At 38.4% G+C, this 23,364-nt stretch overlaps 1 protein-coding gene across 1 annotated transcript in view; it reads right to left on the bottom strand.

Annotated features, from left to right (window-relative positions):
* LOC134615515 (bifunctional heparan sulfate N-deacetylase/N-sulfotransferase 4-like) overlaps positions 1-23,364 on the bottom strand; it is a 423,933-nt gene that overhangs the window by 188,975 nt on the left and 211,594 nt on the right. The window contains exon 6 of the mRNA XM_063460046.1: positions 22,247-22,432. Within this exon, the coding sequence (XP_063316116.1) occupies positions 22,247-22,432 (186 nt within the window). The remainder of the gene's footprint in view (positions 1-22,246; positions 22,433-23,364) is intronic.

Here is a 23,364-nt window from a genome sequence, read left to right as displayed (position 1 = left end):
TTTACCTATAACCACTACAGTTTTAAATACTACACTATTATTTCTTCTCTGGTTCTCTCCACATATACCTTGTCAAGGATGAAGCACTGCATCTACCCCCTGTTTTTATCCAATTTTTGTTGCAGTACTTCTTGTACAGAGAGAACTTGCCGGCATTTTGGTTCTGGACTGCCCTTATGGAAGGGATTAGTCTGATATGAGTTGGAACTGGTTCCCTCCATAATGGCAAAAGTAAGCAAAAAATATTTCTAGACCCGAGCGGGGATTTACAGAAGAGCAAGCTACTTAGTTCCTCTAAGCTTTTGTTATCCCTTAATAGTCCTTCAAATAATTTCCTAACCACAGATGTTAAGCTTACAGGTCTGTAATTTCCAGATTGAACTATTGAATCCTTTTTAGATATAGGCACTACATCTGATTTTCTCCAATCCTTAAGACCAATTCCTTAAAGGAAAGAGTCCTGAAAGATTACAAACAGGGGCATGGATATTTCTATACTAAGCTCCCAAAGTACTTGAGGGTGAATACCATCTAGCCCTGGGACTATGTTTACATTAACTTTATTTATTTCTGTAGCACTTAATCCTGTGTTAACCAGTCACCTTTTTGTTGTAAGTAGATTTGGAAATCTACAGTCATAGATTCTTCTGCTATATACTGAAGAAAGGAGTATTTAGAATATTTGCCTTGCTCTAATCCTCCTTGATTAACACACCCATCTCAGATTGCAATGGACTAACATTTTCACTCTTAACCTTTTTGACTTAAATATACTTTAAAAAATTGGGGATGGTTTTGCTGTTTTTGGCTTGTGCTTTTCATCTTCTAGTTTAACTCATCTAATCACCCTTTTGTAAACTATATTGGGATGCTTATATTTGTTGTAGGATTCTTTCAATCCCTCTGATTTAAAGGTTTTGAATGCCTTTTTTTTCATTGTATACATTGAGAAATATAATTTTGTAAAATTTGTTTAATGACTTTCATTTATCCTCCGTGTTTTTGCCAGTGAATAGTTCCTGCCAGGCAATTTGTCATAAAAAAGATGCCCTTATCCTGTTGAAATTAGCCTTTTTAAAATTAAGCATTTTTTGTACAGCCCATGTAAATTAGGTATTTTTAGATCAATTTAAAGTGATAGTATGGTCACTATTTCCCAAGTGCTCCCTAACTTGAATTTGAAAACAGGTCAACATCATTAGTTATTAGTTTCTAGTTTGTGCTCCTACTAATTAAGACATAAAAGTGTAAATTAAAAATGTACAAAAATTATTTGATTTGGCCTAATCAATGTCTGGATATATACAGTATGCTGAAGAGGTTCTTGCAGACCCCAATTCAAGATCAGCCAACCTCCAACAGAGGCAGAATCCCAATGTAGTTCTCACCCTTCAAATATACTGCTTTCCAAAATGTGCCATTAACTGTAGCATATGGCGTATACTGTGTAAAGGGAAGTCCTTCCGGGAACTTTAGCTTCGACGTCGTGCGTAATGGAGTCGTGTGTAATGCAACGTGATGACACGTTTCGCCTGGGTGGTTTCCTCAGATCACGTTGTAGTCCTGCCGTTTTGTTCAATTTAAGTCCGCTTTCGTGGGTGGAGTAGTCTCATAATAATTAGTAAATAAGTCCTTCTAAGCAACATAAGTGCAGCGACTATATGCCTGTTAAATACCCCTTGGTTAAACAATATGCCAAAAGGACAACTGCAGAGATTTAGGAGGAATTGCACTGATAAAGAAATATTTGAAACACAGGCTAAAGTAGTGATGGACAAATTCTCACAGAAACAATACCCTAACAATCTATTAGTAAAAGCTTAAGAAGAAGTCAAAAATTCGACCAGAATGATTTAATTTCTAAACCTAAAAATGGTCAGAAAAACATTGCCTTTAGTTTTAAATTTTAATAAAGACTATTATTAACAAACATTGGCACCTCCTAAAGAAAGATAGGGAATTATATACTATTATTCTGGATAAACCACTAATGTCACGATTCGGGGAACCCAACACGCTAACACACAGACACACACACAGAAAGTGTGCAGTACCGGACCTTAGAGTGGCCGGGCTAAGCACACACAGAATAGTCAGGAGATAAGCCGAGTAAGGGGAACCAGAAAACAGAATAACGAGAAACAAGCCGAGGTCAAAGGGTAGGAGAAAGTCACAAAGTCAGTATAACAAGCCAGAGAGTACGTAACCAGAAAGCACACGTTCAGTATCAATACATAAAGCAAAGACCACAACAGGGCACTGAGAGGCAGGAAAGGTAAGTATAAATATCCTAGCCTTAATTCTGATTGGATAACTTCCAATCAGAATTAACAAACACATGTGGGGGGTATCTATACCCCCACTGTGATTTTTGTACTGTTGCTTTATCGCCGGGTCACGTGAGTGACCCCGGCGTACTGATATGGGTGCCGGTTCCCAGCGTGCAGCGTTAGACATGCTGCCGCTGGGGGGAGGAGGAGGAGAGGACGCGAGCGGCGTGTCAAGAGGAGAGGACAGCTTACCAATAGGAGTCTCAGAGGGTGCTTGGGATTGGTATGACTTGATACCATCAAGAAAAAGAGACGAGATAACCAAACGGGTAGTAGCTATTATATTAGTTGTGGGTACAATGGGCTCAGGAGTGGAGGTAACAGAATCTACAGGTTCGTACTGGCGGGAGATAGCATCAGCCTTGACATTTCGATAACCAGGCCTGTATGTGATTATGTACTGAAAACGTGAGAGAAATAAAGACCATCTAGCCTGATGGGAGGATAACCTCTTAGCATCTGCGATATAGGATAGATTTTTATGATCGGTTATAACCAGAATCTTGTGTCTAGCTCCTTCTAACAAGTACCTCCATTCCTTAAATGCCATCACTATAGCCAATAATTCCCTGTTCCCGACGTCGTAATTCTTTTCAGACTCTGACAAGCGTTTAGAAAAGTAACCACAGGGAAGGAGGGGTTCGTCATATGATTGTCTTTGTGACAACACTGCTCCTATACCTGATTCAGAGGCGTCTACTTCCAGTACAAAGGGAAGGGAAGGATCAGGATGGTGTAACACAGGGGCAGTGGCAAATGCCTTTTTTAGAGTCTCGAAGGCCACAATAGCATTGGGATTCCAAACCCTGGGGTGTAAACCCTTTTTTGTCAGTTTAGTGATAGGGGAAATAATGGATGAGAAGTTTTTAACGAACTTTCTATAATAATTGGCAAACCCTATAAATCGCTGTATTGCCTTAAGCCCTTGGGGAAGGGGCCAGGACAATATGGCTTCCAATTTAGAAGGATCCATGCTGAATCCTTGTTCATAAATAACATAACCCAGGAATTGTACAGAAGTTTGGTCGAATAAGCATTTTTCTAATTTACAATAAAGACCGTTCTGCAACAACCTCTTAAGCACCATCCTAACATGAGTATGATGTGTCTTCAAATCTGGAGAATATACAAGTATGTCATCAAGGTAGACTACAGCACAGACATGCAGTAGATCTCTAAGGACATCGTTTATGAGATCCTGAAAAACGGCAGGAGCATTACACAATCCAAAAGGCATGACCAGATACTCGTAATGCCCACTACGTGTATTGAACGCCGTTTTCCATTCATCGTTCCCCTTGATACGAACAAGGTTATAAGCCCCCCTGTGGTCTAGTTTAGTAAAATATCCTTTGACACGATCAAACAATTCAGTAATGAGGGGGATCGGATAGGCATTTTTAATTGTTATATTGTTTAGGGCTCTGTAGTCTATACACGGTCTCAAATCGCCCTCCTTTTTTGCCACAAAAAAGAAACCAGCCCCGGCAGGAGAGGAGGACCTTCTAATAAAACCTTTACTTAAGGCCTCCCGTATGTACTCCTCCATGACCTGGTTTTCTTTCTCAGAAAGAGGGTAGACCTTACCCCTAGGAGGCATAGTACCCGGTAATAGATTTATGGCACAGTCATACTCACGGTGTGGGGGTAGCTTATCTGCCTCCCTTTTTTCGAAAACCAAAGCAAGGTCTGCATACACAGAAGGGACAGAAACAGAAAGCGGTTTAGCCGTGGGCACGTTAAGTAAACAAACGGGACGTACTTGGGCCATACAGTCTCGTTGACAGGATTCCCCCCAGGAGAGTATGTCTAAACAACCCCAATCAAGTACTGGGTTGTGTTTCACTAACCAGGGAAAACCCAGAACAATGGAAGCGGTAGGGGAGTCAATTATTTGGAAGGTTAACCTTTCCTTGTGTAAAGCACCCACAGACATAACTATATCTTGGGTTTCATGGGTCACCAGAGGTCTCTCAAGTGGTCTACCATCTATGGCCTCAACGGCCAAGGGTGTGGCCTTTTGGATCAAAGTCAAGGCTGCGGTTCTGGCAAAGGGCTCATCCATAAGGTTGTCAGCCGCACCTGAATCGATCAAGGCTTTAGTTGTTATGGTGGTTTTATTGACCAAAAGAGAGACCGTAATAAATGGTCTGGAGATGGACACATGAGGGGACAAAGTCATAACCCGAGGCCGACCCCTCTCTAGGCCTTAGGTGCTGGAGTTTCCCTGTAATTTAGGGCATGTATTACAGTGGTGCCCCCTCTTTCCACAAAAAAGACATAACCCCTCCCTTCTACGATACGTTCTTTCAGCCTCAGTTAACCCCGTAGCACCCAATTGCATGGGTTCGGGGGATGGTTGCCTAGGAGCGGGTAACGCTAGTAATGCAGTACTGGGTAGAGCAGGTAACACCCGTGTATCCAGCCGTCTTTGACTACGTCTCTCTCTAATGCGGTTATCAATAAGGATTACATAGTCTATAATATCATCTAGAAGGACAGGCAGTTCCCTGGATGCTATCTCATCCAGTATGTAAGCGGCCAAACCCTCCTGAAAGGCTGTTACGAGGGCGTCGTTATTCCAAACCACTTCAGCTGCTAGAGTGCGGAATTCGATAGTATAATCCGCTACAGATCTGTTACCCTGTCGAACCCTAAGCAGAGCTTTGCCAGCAGAGGCAACCCTCCCGGGTTGATCAAACGTGCGTTTGAATGCTGACAAAAAATCTGCAAAGGTCATAGGAGACATATTTTCCCACATGGGGTTTGCCCATGCTAAAGCTCTCCCAGACAGGTGGTTTATCAAAAAGGCAATTTTGGATCTGTCGGTGGGATAGGAACGTGGATTCATCACCAAATGGATGTCAATTTGATTGAGGAAACCACGACACAATGCTGGGTCACCACTATAGCGCTGTGGCGGTGTCATATGGACTACATGAGCAGGAACGGGTACTGGAGTGGCAATGGGTTCGGGCACAGCAGCAAAGGTCAAAGGGTAGGAGAAAGTCACAAAGTCAGTATAACAAGCCAGAGAGTACGTAACCAGAAAGCACACGTTCAGTATCAATACATAAAGCAAAGACCACAACAGGGCACTGAGAGGCAGGAAAGGTAAGTATAAATATCCTAGCCTTAATTCTGATTGGATAACTTCCAATCAGAATTAACAAACACACGTGGGGGTATCTATACCCCCCACTGTGATTTTTGTACTGTCGCTTTAACGCCAGGTCACGTGAGTGACCCCGGCGTACTGATATGGGTGCCGGCTCCCAGCATGCAGCGTTAGACATGCTGCCGCTGGGGGGAGGAGGAGGAGAGGACGCAAGCGGCGTGTCAAGAGGAGAGGACGCCGCTCGTCGACCGGTAAGAGGAGGGGGGACCGCGGGCAGCGACGGACCGAGGGTGAGTGCTGCGAGCGGATTGCAGCCTCCCCTCACCGCTGCCCGCGGAGCCCTGACAACTAATTACCTTTAGAGGTGCTCTAAGTCTCAAACAAATCCTAACTTTTAATCATCCTAAAACCGATAACCCTAATACTTTTTTTTAAATACAAATAAAAAAAGGTTTTTACTCATGCAGAAAATATGTTGGCTGCAAATGCAGTAAAAATAGGACTATCAAGGGCATTAATAAATTTAAAACTAAATATAAAGATGAAGAATTTGAAATTAATGATTTTATAACATGTTTTAACAAAAATGTAATCTTTTAATCTGCCCATGTGGACTCCAATATGTGGGCAGGTCTATCCACCCTTTACATAAGAGAATCTATGAGCACATAAATAACATGTGGAAAGCTTTGACTCACATAGTGTTTCTGCACATTTAAAAAACTACAATAAAGACCCCAGAGGTTTAACCTTCTTAGGGATACAAATGGTTAAAAAGTCATGACGGGTATGAAACTATATACAAAATATTGGAAAAGAAGATATGAAGTGAGTGCATAAATTGGAAACCTTAGAACCTAAAGGACTTAATATAGAGTTTGATTTTTAACTTTTTATAAATACTTTTTTTTATGCTATAGGGTTTTTAGTCCACTTAATATTTTATTTTTAATTTTTGTTTCTCTCTTATTCTAGTGCTTATCCTTTTTCTCCCTTTTAGTAGGTTTGTCATGTTTTTATTTGTTTTTGTTTTTTAGCTATATAAGTCTCCTTTTTTGCTTTGTATATAATTATGTGAATTTATGTGAATTTTTACTATATTGTTATATATCCTATGCCATTGTTTCGTGATTTTCTTTCAGAATCAGGGTTTAGGATATATACCAAAAAATAGCGCACCTGATATGTTTAACAGGCATATAGCCACTGGACTTATGTTGCTTAGAAGGACTTATTTACTAATTACTATGAGACTACTCCGCCCACTGAAGCAGACTTAAATTGAACAGAACAGCAGGACCACAACATGACCTGAGGAAGCGCCAAGGCGAAATGCATCATCACATTCCATTACTCACAACATCATCACGTTGCATTACGCACAACGTCGACGCTCAAGTTCCTCGAAGGACTCCCCTTTACACAGTATACTCCATATGCTACAGTTAATTGCAAATTTGGAAAGCAGTATTTTTGAAGGGCGAGAACTACATTGGGACTAAAAAGCTATATCACTTTGTGATTTTTACTTTTATGTTAAATAAAGAAAGAATTTCTACTTATCCAACTGCTGTCCTGATCATCTGCCATACACCAATCCTGCGTTATGGGACCAAGCCTTTAAAGTTAGAGCAGACTTTCACTGGTCTCTCCTTGTGAGTTTATTTTCATTTACAGATCTTTCATATAGCAGTGTTGCAGTATTACACTATATTTGTTTCCCTTTGTATTTATTTGCATTATGTTTCAACATATCCCTGTGAAAATACCAAGAGACTCCATTGTTAAAAGATTATTGTAAGCTTTTATACTATTTTTTTCACTTATGCACTGATTTTCCATTCAAAATTATTTATACTTTCTGCACTTTGTAGTACACTCTGAGTTGCCCTTTCTATATATTTTTACTATTGTGGGCATTATCATTGTTAGCACTTTATAGTGTTCTATGCTTAGCTGTGTATTTAGTCGTGATAACATTTCTACACACGTCAGGCTTCCACTATGTTCACTTTATCATACAAAACGCATACCCTCCATATATCACGTAATGATTAGCAAACTAAGCATAATTGCTTTGATGTTACTGATATGTTACGGTTATCGAGAATGGTAAATATTGCTTGACCTCTTATATATAAAAAATTAGCATTTATCCTGAAATCCATGACACTGTTCTATTATGTCTGTTATTGCATAGCTTGAAATCGCTGTTGTGGCATTACAAGCTTGTTGTTCATCTTTGCACATCAAAAATAAAGATTGACAAAAACAAATCAAAAAGCAAGCCCAGTGTTTAGGTGATATGGCCCACCACCTAAATCATTCGAGTGAGAGTGCAGAGCCTTAGAAAATATAAGAAACTTACCCCTCAAAGCAACATAAGGGGTTGATACTATATGCAATATTGTCAAAATATGGAATCAGATGTTATATGTATTGTATCCAAAATCATTTATATTGCCTTTTCAGACATAGGCTCTAAACAAAAAGATCATATGCACTTTTCAGGTGGCAACCATATCTCTAGTTCTCCAACTTTCCAAAGTATTTCTCAGGTTACAGCATAAAAGACTGGAAAAATCTAAATAGATCATATCTAGGTGTAGTATTTAAACAACCAAAAGGTAAAAATTCACACTACCACAGAGATTTCCTCACCTTATTCACCTTAGACCTACCTCTGATTATGTAAGTATTGTGTCCACTTTTGGGGTGACACTTTCCCTTTAAGACCAAGAAACAAAGTGCCAGTGCTGAAGAATAAAGGTAACTATAACAGGAAATCTATTTATTGGACAAAGTATTAAAAATTAAATAAAGATTAAAAAACAAAGATAAAAGATATATATAATATTACTGATCCATAGTTACATAGTTACATAGCTAAAATAGACTTGTGTCCATCAAGTTCAGCCTTCCTCACATATGTTTTTGCTGTTGATCTAAAAGAAGGCAAAAAACCTAGTCTGAAGCGCTTTCAATTTTGCAACAAACTAGGAAAAAAAATTCCTTCTTGACCCCAAAATAGCAGTCAGATGTCTCCTGGGATCAAGCAGCTATTACCCTACTAATTAGAAATAATATCCATGTATGTTATGTTTTTGCAAGTATTTATCCAATTGCAGATTAAACATCTGTATGGACTCTGATAAAACCACCTCTTCAGAGAATTCCATATCCTTATTGCTCTTACTGTAAAAAAAAAAAAAAAAATCTTTTCTTTGCCTTAGATGAAATCTCCTTTCTTCCAGCGTAAATACATGACCTCGTGTCCTATGTATAGCCCTGTTTATAAATAGATTTTCTAGATAATGGTTTGTACTGGCCCCGAATATATTTGTATAATGTTATCTTATCCCCTTGTTAACCTTTCTTCGTAACCAAAATGCTCCATTCTTTTTTATCAATTTTGAAGCTTGTCTCTGCACTTTTTCTAGTGCCATAGTATCCTTCTTTAGAACAGGTGCCCAAAATTGCACAGCATATTCAAGGTGTGGTCTTACCAGCAATTTATCAGAGGCAAATTTATATTTTCATCCCGAGAATTTATGCCCCTATTTGTACATGGCAAACCCTTACAGGCCTTAGCAACTGCAGATTGACATTGCATATTGCTGCCTAATTTGTTGTCTATAACAATTCTGAAATCCTTATTGTGTGTGGTTATCCCTAATTCACTACCATTTAGGGTGTAAGTTGCTTGTGCATCCTTGACCCCAAAGTGCATAACTTTGCATTTTTCTACATTAAATTTCATCTGCCATTCTAGTGCCCCGTCTCCCAATCTATCCAAATCCCTCTGCAGCAGAGCGATATCCTGCTCACATTTTATTACTTTACAAAGTTTTGTGTCATCTGCAAACACTGAAACATGGCTTTCAATGCCTATTTCAAGATCATTTCTAAATATGTTAAATAGAAGCGGTCCCAAAACAGAACCCTGAAGGACACCACTTACAACTTTTGTCCTTCCTGAAAATTTACCATTAATGACAACTCATTGTACTCTATCTTTAAGACAATGTTCTACCCAAGAACAAGAATATTCATCTAGACCAATTTTTTTTAGTTTGAAGACTAACCTATTGTGAGGAACCGTATCAAATGCCTTGCTAAAATCCAAGTAGATCACATCCACTGCAACTATACTTCTACTTACTTCTTTGTAGAATGCAATTAGGTTAGTTTGACATGACCTATGTTTCATAAAATCATGTTGATTATTGCTAATAACAAAGATCTTCCCAATGAATTCCTGAATATTATCCCTTAATAGCACTTCAAACATTTTCCCAGTCACAGAAGTTAAACTCACAGGTCTATAATTTCCAATGTGCTCTATCCTTCTCCAACTTGGTAACTTTGTTACTAGGTTACTTGAGTGCCTAAACTGTCTACTAACCAGCTCCATCAATAAATCTTCAAATATTTTGTATTGTTGAGCCCAGCCATATTATATGCATGGTTTTATTGCTTTCTCTAAAATAAACCCCAACTGGTTCTCAACTCTCACAATGTAGACTTTCAACTTCTCTGCAATCTTTGATGAGACAATTCATACACTATCTGTAATAATCATCAATACATGTTAGTATTTACTTATTAAACACCAACATTGGCACATGTTGGAACAAACATATCTGAGTGAATGAGTTGCAAAGGCTTTATTGTTTATTTGACTCTGTTTGGGAATCATGGGTTTGTACCTTTTCCTATTAGACAACAATCACATACTTCTCTGGTGTGATCTATTTGACAAGCATGTATGTCTATTCCTTATGCTAAACCTTTAATCAGACATTGCCTTGAAGTCTTTGAGTCTCTGAAGTTTTTTATGCCACAATTTGATACAGTTTGAGTAATTCTTGGCTATGTATTTGTGTGTGTTAATTTAGAAATTAAACTTTGCAATTTGTTGTTTTAATGTCTTCTCTTTTGCAACACATTGTCATCCTTGTATAGACAGTTTGTTGCAATTAGTAATGCTCGCCATTTCTGTAACATTATTGTCTAAGTTTTTGAAGACATTAGAATCTTTACACATGTGCAATGTTGCACCTGAATCAATAATTCAACAATGTTTGATAATTGTATCTGCTTTTTCTTCAATAAAATAATTTGTAATGTGTTCTCTTGTGCCATGTAGAGGTTTTTTGTCTATGGTAACTTTTTAAGCATTTCCTATAAAGATGAGATTTATTTCCACAAATAAAACATTCTTTATATTTGCTCTTTTTGTATATAAATGAATTGCATCGGCTTATGTGATAAGCTGATTTATTTCTTGTAAAATTCTTCTAATTTTATATAGCAAATGTTTGTGTTTTACTACTATTTTCAGCTCTCCTTACCGACTATTGTTTAAGACACGCTGTAACATATTTTACACATCATATATAACTACAATGTAAAATATTATTGGTAAATGTACAATATTAATGATGTATGAATGTGACAGCAGGACTGCATACAATACTCCAAGTGAGGTCTCACCAGTGTTCTGTACAATGGCATGAGCACTTCCCTCTTTCTACTGCTATACCTCTCCCTTTACAACCAAGCATTCTGCTAGCATTTCCTGCTGCTCTATTACATTGTTTGCCTACCCTTAAGTCATCAGAAATAATCACCCTTAATCCCTTTCCTCAGATGTTGAGGTAAGGATTCTATCAAATATTCTGGACTCAGCCCTTGGGTTTTTACGTCCAAGATGCATTATCTTGCACTTATCCACATTAAATGTCAGTTGCCACAACTCTGACCATTTTTCTAGTTTACCTAAATCATTTGCCATTTGGCTTATCCTTCCTGGAACATCAACCCTGTTACATATCTTAGTATCATCAGCAAAAGACATACATTACCATCAAGACCTTCTGCAATATCACTAATACAAATATTAAAGAGAATGGGTCCAAGTACAGATTTTCTAGGTACCCCACTGGTGACAAGCCCATGTTTCGAATATACTCCATTGACTAAAACCCTCTGTTACCTGTCACTCAGCCACTGCCTTACCCATTCAACAATATTAGAATCCAAACTTAAAGATTGCAGTTTATTGATAAGCCTTCTATGTGCAACAGTGTCAAAACCTTACTGAAATCTAGGTAAGCAATGTCTACTGCACCACCCCAATCTATTATTTTAGTTACCCAATCAAAAAAATCAATAAGATTAGTTTGGCATGATCTCCCTGAAGTAAACCCATGTTGCCTCTGATCTTGAAATCCATTTGATTTTAGATGTTCAACAATCCTATTCTTTAACATGGTTTCCATTACTTTCCCCACTACTGAAGTAAGGCTTACTGGCCTATAGTGGCCCGACTCCTTCCTACCTTTCTTGTGAATGGGCACAACATTCGCTAACTTCCAATCTTCTGGGACTACTCCTGTTCACAATGATTGGTTAAATAAATCTGTTAATGGTTTTGCTAGTACACCACTAAGCTCTTTTAATAACTTTGGGTATATTCCATCAGGTCCCATTGACTTATTTGTCTTACTATTGACAGTTGAAATATAACCTCTTCCTCTGTAAACTCACATGTAACAAATGACTCATTTGTCCATTTTCCTAACTGAGGTCCCTTTCCTTCATTTTCATCTGTAAACACTGAACAAAAATATTCAGCTAGACTTTTATCCTCTACTACTTACCTGCCTTCTTTTGTTTTTAATCTAACTAATCCTTGTTTTACTTTCCTTTTCTCATTTATGAGAGGCAGTGCCTGAGGCAGTCTCCAAACACCACTACCCTTAGTGCCTAAGCCTGTCTCCACAACACCACTACCCTCTGAAAGTGCTGAAAATGAATTATGTAGAGCAACAGACTGTGCAATATGCCTTTTATCCACAACTCTAAGTCTACTAGATCCTACAGTAATCCATCTGCCATTCCTAGTACATTTCTGCGGAAGTGGCTTTGCAGCTGTTCCAGTCTGAGTTTGTTTACCATATAATTTACAAATCTCAGATTTCAAAAATACAATCTCCTGCCGCAATATAGAGAACAGTCCACAGATTAGACAGCATCCAAATCTCCAAAAAGTGGAATGTGAAACAAATGCATAACAACTATTACACTGTACTAAGTCTGCCATTTTAATGAGGTGAATAACTTCAATCAAACAAATCTTTATTTTTTTTTGTCCTCCTGTATACCTCAAATTACCTCCAGTTTTATCTCCAGAATATCTCCAATCACACACTTTAAAGAAGTACTCTCCAGATTATCTCCAATCACACACTTTGAAGCAGCACTGTCAAGAATATCTCCAATCACACACTTTGAAGCAGCACTTAGATGTAGCAATCAAGCTATATTAGCAAAGCTAATGACCACAACCCTTATATAACTCCTAAAATCACCACCCACTAGGAATGTTTAACACCTGGGAAGGCCTATGCTTATTTGCAAACAATAGCTAATTAACCAACAATCAATAGCAAGCACCTAGCTCTTCAAATCAAATGCCTTACCAATTACCAACAGGAAATCAAACCTTGTGCATAAAAAAATAATTTAAATATGACAAGACTGTGGGAAGTTGTCAATTTTTGTATGTGTATATATATATAGATATGTCAGTATAATTAACATAGAAAAAATATACATATCAAACTGTGCTAATGAACTACCATAAAAGAAGCATATTTTGTGATCCTCAAAATCCATTGATGCATTTTTCTTAAGACTCTCCAAAGGATTGAGGAAGAATACATCCTTCTCTGTGTCATTCCCTTGTAAGCAAGAGCTAATTCAGATGCAATTATGCAAATACCCTATCACATGGAGACTTATTTAGTAGATTATTTATACTCAACAGATGAACAAAACATATATTTGCACTAATTAGTGGTACATAAGCATTTGCAAAAGGCAGTTTGATTTCAGAAGATTATGAATTCAAGGAACATTTAATTAGAACAAAGAATAAAGATTGGAATTAGAATTTGCAATATTGTTTTTGAATTGTATGAAGCGGAATGTTTTAGTTAATACAAGTCCACTAAGATACATGATTGCTTACCATAAGGGTATCAACCAGCTGGTAGCTTGAAGTAATAAAACACATTATATTGTAAAATAATGTTTTTTGTTTTTTTCATTCAATCTAGTACATGAACAATGCTTTATACAAGGCAAAAAAGCCAGGACCCTGAAAGAAACATGTGGGACACATTCAAAGTTCCTTTCCTCGATACTCTATAGGCAGTGGATGTGTGTTTGATGGAAATCAATATATTGGGAAAGAGCAGGGGCAATGTCCCTGCTGTATCATGTGTCTGTATCATGTTTAGAGGGTTTAAGATTGTAGAGTTATAGGAACAATCCAGGCTTAATTTAGATGGAGTTGTTATGGTGCCAGGACTACTTTGGGTGCACTCTTACTTTAAGGGGATAAGCCATTCTCCACTGGCTTAACCCAAAAGTTGGCTTTAGCACTGATCTCAACTCTGAAATTTTAGTTTAAGGAAGTGCAGAATGCCACTGGGCATGGAGTTGCAGTTATATGTTTGATTGATAGGTGTAAGGCTGTCATGCTACTACTACACAAAATAACTACTAAAAACCCTTCTCTTCTAAATAATTCTATATAGCAAGTAGCATATTTTCCCAGAAAATACAGAAAAAACCTTAATTCAATACAATAATGGGAGAAAATGAATAAAAGTCCAGTAATGGTGTCCCAAAGAAATGTGTTAAGCTGTCCACTCCATCACATGGATCCATATATATGTAAAAGATAGAAAAAAAAGGAGTATCAACATACCACGTACTTTTCATTTACCACACTGAAGATTGATAGTTAAAAATCTATTTTATTCTAACGATATTTAAAAATATAGAAAATATAGAAAAAAAACTTTCCACGTGTATGTATAATTGGTCTTTTAAAAATCACAGATTAAGCCATGAGAAAGTCCAGACCTTATTTGAAAAGATGATAGATGATGGCTGATAGTGATAAGATTAAGACTATCAGCCATCATCTATCATCTTTGTTCCAGTAAAGACCATTGTTTGAAACCTCTCCAGCGCCAATATTCAGCTGTTTCGGGACGCCGAACATTTTCAAAATAAGGTCTGGACTTTCTCATGGCTTAAACTGTGATTTTTAATTTTTTTTGGAACTTATTTTTTATTGTTTTCAAATAGTATGGGGATTCAGAAGGAAAGCGGGGTGGGGGATCAAAAAGGTTTTGTTCAATATGACACAATTAGCATGTTTACAATGCATTTTTCATACAATGAGGAATCTTTCACAGTACACGACATAACATGGTGTCAGTATTAACAATTTGCACATTATGTGGTAGGTGCGAACATCAGATTAAACATTGGACGTGTGACATATTACCCTTAAGAGCGTGGTACTTAAGTTTGTTCCAAGTGCTCAAGTCAGGTATGGGTTTGCTGTTCACTGTCTAGCTGTAGCTCCGTCAGAAAGGTCTGACAGTTCAAATTACTAGGTGTTGTCTCCCATTCTAAGCTCATTGGGGCTTGTGATGTTTATACGTCTACGTGGCTCGAGCAACAGTAGATACCTGTGTGGGGTGGCTCTTTTGTAACACCTACGTTGATGATGTCGTGTGAGGGTCTGGGGCGTGTTGTCGTGTTCCTCGTCAAGGCTCGATGCCAAGGTTTGGGGGTTGAGGGGAGGGGTTGGGGGTTGGGAGGGAGAAGGTGGGGTAAAGAAACCTGGTGAAGGTAGTGGGTGCGGTATCTGGTGAAGTCTGTCCCGGCAGGGGTCAACTGAGGAATGAGAGTCATGTCTAGGGTCATGCATCGTCATGTGGTGCGTTGGTGTATCATGTGAGTGGCAAGTAGAGACCTCTGGTCTTTGTGGTAAGCATTGTGTGGATTCTGAATTATGGTAGCCTTTCGTCGCAATAGGCTATGGAGGTTGTGTAGGTAGCTTCTGCTTTAATAGGTAAGTTTGCCACATCTCATCTATGGAAGGGCTCATTTTCCCTATCTTCATTTGGTTCCACATAAGGAGTTCATATTCCACTGTTGTCGACATCAGGGTTGTAATTTCTTGGATTGAGGGGAGAGTAGTGGTCTTCCAGTTTCTAGCTATTAGAGTGGACACTCTGCTCAATATGAGATATATCATTTTTTTTTGCTGGTTTGGGGATGTTATCTGGTAGCGACCGTAAGAGTATCGTTTTTGGTTTGTGTGGTAGGGTACAGTCCGTAGTTTCTTGAACTAATCTCTCAGTTTTCCAGAGTTCGTTTACAGTGTTGCAGGTCCACCATACATGCAACATTGTGCCTCTGTGTGACTTACAACGCCAGCATACATCTGTCACTTCTGGGTACATGAAGTGTAATCGAGAGGGTACCATGTACCACCTATATAGTACTTTACGTGACGTCTCGAAGTGGGCTGCGCAGGTGGACATTCCTTCGTGCGCTGTGAAGATTTTCTTCCATTCTTGTGGGGAGATAAATGTTTGGAGATCTTCTTGCCAGTCATACATGAATTTCCAGGTTTCTCCCGTGTCAGTATTTGTGAGGCTATCTTCAGGGGTAGTGCTGTCATGCATTATGGTTCGAACTTCATCGCCGTGGTCTGTAATGTCTGTCTCCTTGTGTGATTTGAGTTTTCATTCAGTAGAGCTTTTATTTGGAGGTAAGCAAACGTGAAGTTCGGAGGGAGAGCAAACGCGATTTGTAAGTCCAGGAAGGGTTTCAGGCCTTCAGACGTGTAGAGGTGGAATATGTGTGTGATGCCTCTTTCTTCCCATTTTAGGTGCGGGAATGTGCCATTGCAATGGTGTAAGATTTTGATGGGAGCAGCTAGTGCCCAAGGGGGGGCCGAGCATAGCTTTCTTCTGCAGCCGTCCCACGTTGACAGTAAGAGTTTGGTGGTGGGCAACATGTCCATGTATCTTGGTCTTGTGTGTTGGGGGGTCCACAGCGTGGAAGACAGGTCTTTGTTGGTGCAGAACTGGCTTTCTAATGCTACCCATTGAGGGGGGTGTTCCGTTGAGTGTGCGCTGATGGCATTCGTGAGTAGGGCTGAATAGTAGTATGATTTTAGGTTTGGAAATCCCATTCCCCCTGTTTTGTGTGTCTGAAGAGCAGGGCCTTAGGAACTCTGGGGTGCTTCCCATTCCAGCTGAAGCGTAGTAGAATTGCTTGCAGGCTTGTCAAATAGTTTTGTGGGATCTTGATTTGCAGTGACCGGAAAAGATATAGTATTTTGGGGAGTATTGTCATTTTGATTGCAGCTATTCTCCCGACCCAGGAAAGGAACAGATTTTTCCAGCTGAGCAGTTGTTTTTCGATTTCAGTTTTGTGTAGTTTGCTGTGAATAGGTCGATAGGTTTGTTAGTTATTCTGATGCCTAGGAACGTTAGGTGGTCTACTCTCCAGTCGTATTCGTGGGCTGATTTTAGGATGTCTTCCGTTGTTCTAGGTACGTTGAGGCACATCGCTTGTGTTTTGGTTATGTTAAGTTTGTAGTAGGATTGTTGACTGTATGCGTGTAATGCTATGTGTAGTGATGGGAGAGAAATGAGTGGTTGGGTGAGTGTGGGTAGTATGTCGTCTGCGAAGAGATTAAGTTTATACTCCGTTTGGCCAAGTGACACACCATGAATGCTATTGTTATCGCGGATGGCTATCGCCAGGGGCTCAAGGGCTAGGACGTACTGGAGGGGAGATAGAGGGCATCCTTGGCGTGTGTCGTTAGTGATCGGGAAGGGTTGAGAGCAGAATCCTGAGGTCAGCACTGTTGCCGTGGGGTTACTGTATAAGTCTTGGATGACAGATAGGAAGGGTGGTGGAAAGCCGTAGAGTGTCAGGGCTTCGTGTAGGAAATGCCAGTTAAGGTGATCAAACGCTTTTTCAGCGTCTAGCGAGAGCATAATGCTCTCTGTTTTAGTCCGTTTTAGGAGGTGGTAAATGTTAAGGACTTTCCTGGTGTTTTCCGGGCCCTGCCTGCCTGCCACGAATCCTACTTGATCTATGTGTATTAGGGAAGGTAGTATTATTTTGAGGCGGTCAACATGGATTTTTGCGTATAGATAAGCATCTGCGTTGAGCAGGGATATTGGTCTAAAGTTTTGGCATGTAGTTAGAGGTTTCCATGGTTTAGGGATTGTGATGACGTGTGCTGACAGGAACTCAGTGCGGAAAGAGCCCTGTCTAGTCGCTTCATTATAGAATTGAGTAAGAGGAGTGGCTAGTTCGTGTTTGAATGTTTTGTAATATGTATTAGTGTACCCATCTGGGCCTGGTGCTTTACCTCTGGGCATTGCGTCTATATGGTGGAGCACCTCCTCTGTGGTGATTGGGGCAACGAGTCGTGCTGTTTGTTGTGCGTCAATTGGGGGGAGTGCGAGTTTGTTAAGGTATGCTCTTATGGACGCTGGGGTGGGATGGGGCGAGTTTGGGTCGTCTTTCAGGTTGTAGAGAGTGCCGTAGTAGTGAGCAAATTCATTACAAATCTGCGTGGGTTGCATTACTTTTTGCCCGGTTTGTGTATTTAGGAATTCTGTGATTTTTAAAAGACCAATTATACATACATGTGTAAAGTTTTTTTTATATATTTTTAAATATCATTAGAATACAATTGATGTTTAACTATCAATCTTCAGTGTGGTAAATGAAAAGTACATGGTATATTGATACCCCTTTTTTCTATATTTTACATATATATGGATCCATGTGATGGAGTGGACAGCTTAACACATTTCTTTGGGACACCATTACTGGACTTTTATTCATTTTCTCCCATTATTGTATTGAATTGAGGTTTTCTGTATTTTCTGGGATATATGCTACTTGCTATATAGAATTATTTAGAAGAGAAAGGTTTTTAATAGTTATTTTGTGTATTACTGCATAGGTATTCCTATTTTTCATACTCTATTCTCATCTATTTTTATTGACAATCAGCACTCCACTATCAGGACTTTTTCTATATGCTACTAGTACAGTTAGCCTGGCATGATGTCCCATGAGTACACCTCTACAATATGCTGAAAATGCTGCTGCTTTCTAAAATCTGTTTTGTGTTGTTTTTTTGCACTCAAAACAGATATGGCTATTTACCAAGTCATCTTGAGTTCTTTTGCTTTACTCTACCTAGATAGAGATAGGGTTGCAAGATGCTTTCCTACTTACGATGCAATCACGTTCAAGTCTATTACATTCATCTTTACCTCTTTCTTTCAGGAAAAAAACCCCAACAAAAAACACATCTTTGGCTTTATTAAAATTAGAACTATGCATCATGGACATCAGCTGTGTCTATAGCCTTACATCAGTGATGATAATAAAGGAATGAGTGATGCACAGACATGTTGTATAGGAAGTGGCACAGCAGAGGATAATGGTGGTTAAGCTGTGCCTGCTTCTGACATCATAGCAGCATATGCAGACTGCATTAGTACTATTATCATCATGTAAACCAACATATTCTGTAGTGTTTTACAATTATAGCAACAAGATATTTAGAGGTGACTAAAGCACTGCTTAAATGAGCTTCCAATCTATGAGGCAGATACAGGAAACTTACTGGTAAGTGGCCTGACCAGGATTTGAACTTGGGTGTCAGGGTACCTCTCTCTGTTGTCTCCTAGCGGAGATCATGTGGGGTTCGGGAGGGTGGCCTCTACTTACAGAAAGCGATACACCTTGGTCACTTTTTATAAAAAGACACATGTGCCTCAAATTCGTCACTCTAGTGACACTGATTCAAGTCATATTCACTGGCGCCTCACGTTTTGGGGACAAGGCCGTGTGGTTAACAGGTCATACTATAAGTACAATATATGAGCTTTGTTCACTGCCCTTTTGTAGTTCCTCCTATTGGTCCCAATAGTGTGTTCTTCTGATATTACTGTCTACTCTGATTTTATCTCTGCTACACTTGACTACTCTGTTTTCTGATACCTTAGAACCAGCTCTACCGATTTCTGGTTTCAATAATACTTGACTTGTCTTTGACTATTCTCTATCTTTATAGGCAAAGCAAGGCCACTGGCTTGTATTTAGGGGTACACACTGCGTGTTGGGAAGAATAGGGTTACACTCTATGTGTTGGGTAGTTACTTATGTCACTGGGTTTCCCAATGCTAACCAGTCCCTTGCTGCCACAAACAAGCTACGGAAGGGTAGTGTAGGCAAACTAAATTATGGTTCTTAGCACTGATTTCCTGCTGCTCATGTATTTAAAATTTTTAATTAATTAATGTTTCTGGATTCCATCTCCTGTGTACTTGGGTAGACACTGCAGAATTACTAGAAGAGTTCACACTCTATGTTGAAGTCAGTGACCTTGAATAGAATGACTGTGCCAGATGTGTATCACTATTACCATGATGTGTTGATCTTTTATTGTTACAAACACCTGCTACCTTCTGCTGCTGGTAGGTCCACTTTTCAACAGATCATGTGCTCCACTAGCTGGGATACTAGCCTAGTATGTACAGTTCTGGGTGTGAATAAAACCATTATTTTTATAAAACATTTTACAACTGGTGCAGTCAGAAATGTCACACTGATCATAAACAGCAAGATTCCCATATGACAACAACTCATTTGAGAAAGCATGTATACTACACAAGTAATAAGTAATAATATAATTATTATTATACTTTATTTATAAAGCGCCAATATATTCCAATGCGCTGCACATCGGCACAAGTAAAAAAGTAAAAAGGTGCAATACATCCGAGACAACACAAAATTTGACAAGCAAATACAGAAAGGTTGAGCACCCAATACCAGTGGTAACTTACAATCTAGAAGGATAGGATGAGTGAGAAAATGTAATTTTTATATAGCAAAATTATACAATGATGACGAATAGGGGCGGTCCGAACATCGCATATGTTCGTCCGCCGCGGCGACCGCGAAAAAGCTATGTTCGGGACATCTCTAGTTATATGTACTACTTAAGGAATAGGAGCTATTTCACTCATCTCAAGAAATGTCTTTCAAGAAATTCTTTCAATTTACATTTAGAATACACATTAAAAGCCTAACTCAACACCAGTCAAAATGCTGTGAAAATACTGTAGAAAATATACTTGTTACAAAAATATAAAAATCACAAGATTATAAATAGCTTCTCAGAAACATGTAAACAAACTGAAATGTTAGCAGCTTAAATCATCATAAAACATATGCTTCGAATTATGCAGAAGTTATCTATAATATATTTGAAAATAAATGAGCATGTTCAGTTTAGGGAGAAGTTGTTGGGTTACTTGTCTGTTAAGTTTGATAAACAAATTGTAAAATGGTTGTAAGAAACATTCCAAAATGGAAAGAAAAGCTTTCATGCTAATCTTAATAAACCTCACTGGATAGAATTTCATTTAGACTAACAAACCAAGATAGATAAAAGACAAAACAATTATGCGTGGTTCTTATAGAATATGAGTATGATCATTTTCTCACAATCTTGTAGGTTTTTCTTTGTCAACCTACTTTACGTGGAGACTGATTAATTTTACTTTTATAGTGATGAAAAGCTGATAAAAAAAGTAATTATTTTCTTTTTTAGGAAGAATTATTAAAATACTCCTTTGGTTCCCTTTTTTGCAATTAATCTTTCATTATTTCAGGTATAGCCTTTTACCCGTCAGATGGCAGAAGTTAGCATTTTTTGTACATCATTATTTCAACAGTTTTGCAGACATAATGAAACAAGACACATGTAGAAAAAGAGAAACACAGACACATATAAGGGAAAACATAAAAAATATCCTACAATACAGATATGCGTTATCATTTATGGCATTAGACAATGCAGCCATCAAAACAAATGTAAAAACCTTAGTATCATAATCAGTATATAACCAGAGAAAATAAAAGTTAAAAGTAAAGATAGAGGGATAAAGGCAAGAAAGGATATTTCAATGGTTGACAAGAAGTCTTAAAATTGCAAGAGTGATATTCAGAACCATATTTGTGCATGTATCATTAAAGGGACAATGTAGGCACCCTGACCACTTCAGCTAATTGAAGTAGTCTGGATGCTGTGACCCTTTTGCACTTAGTGATGCAATGTTAAACATTGCAATTCCAGAGAACTGCAATGTTTACATTGCAGCTCAAAGTCTGCCCTCTGTGGCTGTCTAACAGACAGGCACTAGAGGGCTTCCAGAGCCCAAATGTACTTTTTGGTCCGTTATCTGACGCTGGACATCCACATGGACCTCCAGCATCAGAATTTCCTCATAGGAAAGCGTTGAATAATGCTTTCCTATGGTTAGGTCTAATGCGCACACGGACATTGCCGCGCATGCGCATTAGGTCTCCCCTGCAGGCTGACATACGCGGGGAAGGAGCGTGGGCGGAGTCTGACCCAGCGTCGAGGGACAGCGGCGCTGGATTCAGGTAAGTGGCTTAAGGGGTTTTAATCAGCCCCACAGAAGGGGGGCCCCCGAGGGAGAGGGTGACCTATTAATCACAATGGGTTTCTTTTCCTGGCACGATAGGATCCCTTTAAATTAGTTTAAAAATAATACATTTAACTAACATATAAGATATATTATAATATTATATGATCTAAGTGCTTGGACACTGTAAGTTCTAAAAGTCTTTTCTTTCTGATAATCAATATTTACTAAATATTTTTGAAAGATTCAAATAACTAATATGTATACTACTGCACAGGTCCTGCAATAAACTGCTGAATGCAGTTAAAAAATGAGGTATTTGTACTTGATTTTCATTTTTTTTCCTTAGCAGAAATCTATCTAATCTTTCCACAACCTCTGTTTAACGTAAACACATTTTTGTTATTTGAACATAATCTTACCATTATGCCATTGTGTATAAATCCTCGCCTGTAACGTGCAGGTTTAAGGTGAGGATATTCTTCCGTGCTAGTAACTTTAATTCCCCAAACCTTCTTCCAGGCTTCATAGAGTTGTACGTGTACCGGATAGACACCTGAGTGATGTGGAGCGACTGCATAGCCCATATATGTTGGAATACCATGCTCCTATAAAAACATAAACATATTTAAAGGCATAGCTATCTTGAAGAAAGGATAAACACAAACACACACATTTAAAAGAGACAAAATATAAAATATACAATTTGGTGTGGATAGTCTCATTCAACATGCGTAATCTTTCTCTTTCCTTTGGTATAAACCATTAGAAAACTCAACATTAAACTATGACCCATACATCAAACTTTAATATTAACAGCTTATAGCTTTCCTATACAAGGGCCATTAAATCCATGTTAATTGCATGTTTTACATATTGCCAAATATTATTCTATATAACCACTACTGGACATATTTCCATGCAAGTAAAGGTTGAAGTATGTTTATGATGTTATGCAAACTAATTACCTATTAAAACCCTGCTAATCTTCAGAGCCTTTAATGAAGGGTCCTGAAAATCGGTCACTAGTAAAAGTGTTGAAGGTCATTTAAGAGGAGATCTGACAAGTGCTATTTATACATACATACATAAATAATGGTAAGATTTATGTATTTCATTTTTCAGCTAAGCTTCCTTATCTTGTGGTTTTATCTAGGGCATCGAACAAATTTTAGTATTTATGTAGACATAATCATTATAGTACTTATACTCTTCATAAATAGACTTTATTTAAAGTTCTTGAACATGCCCTACATGCCCCAAAACAGCTTTTATGCATGTTACAACTTTTGCCCTAATATATATATTTTCAATTATCAATGTTGTGTAGCTTTTAAAATGGTTTTGAAGCATTGTACATTTGAACCCACATTTTCGCTCCCCATGATAAAATATATTATATTTGTTACTGTCAATGGATACAGTTTCCTTTCTATCTCTTTCTCCTAATATTCATACATGTATTCATGCCATTAGGAAGCACAGCAAAACTTTCTTGAATCTGCAGTTCAGCTAACATGGGTCATAATTACCGAACTAG

Source organism: Pelobates fuscus, chromosome 6 (genome assembly GCF_036172605.1).
Source record: "Pelobates fuscus isolate aPelFus1 chromosome 6, aPelFus1.pri, whole genome shotgun sequence".
Classification (NCBI taxonomy): domain Eukaryota; kingdom Metazoa; phylum Chordata; class Amphibia; order Anura; family Pelobatidae; genus Pelobates; species Pelobates fuscus.
The sequence above is the reverse complement of the archived record's forward strand: the minus strand, read 5'-3'. Positions and strand labels throughout refer to the sequence as shown.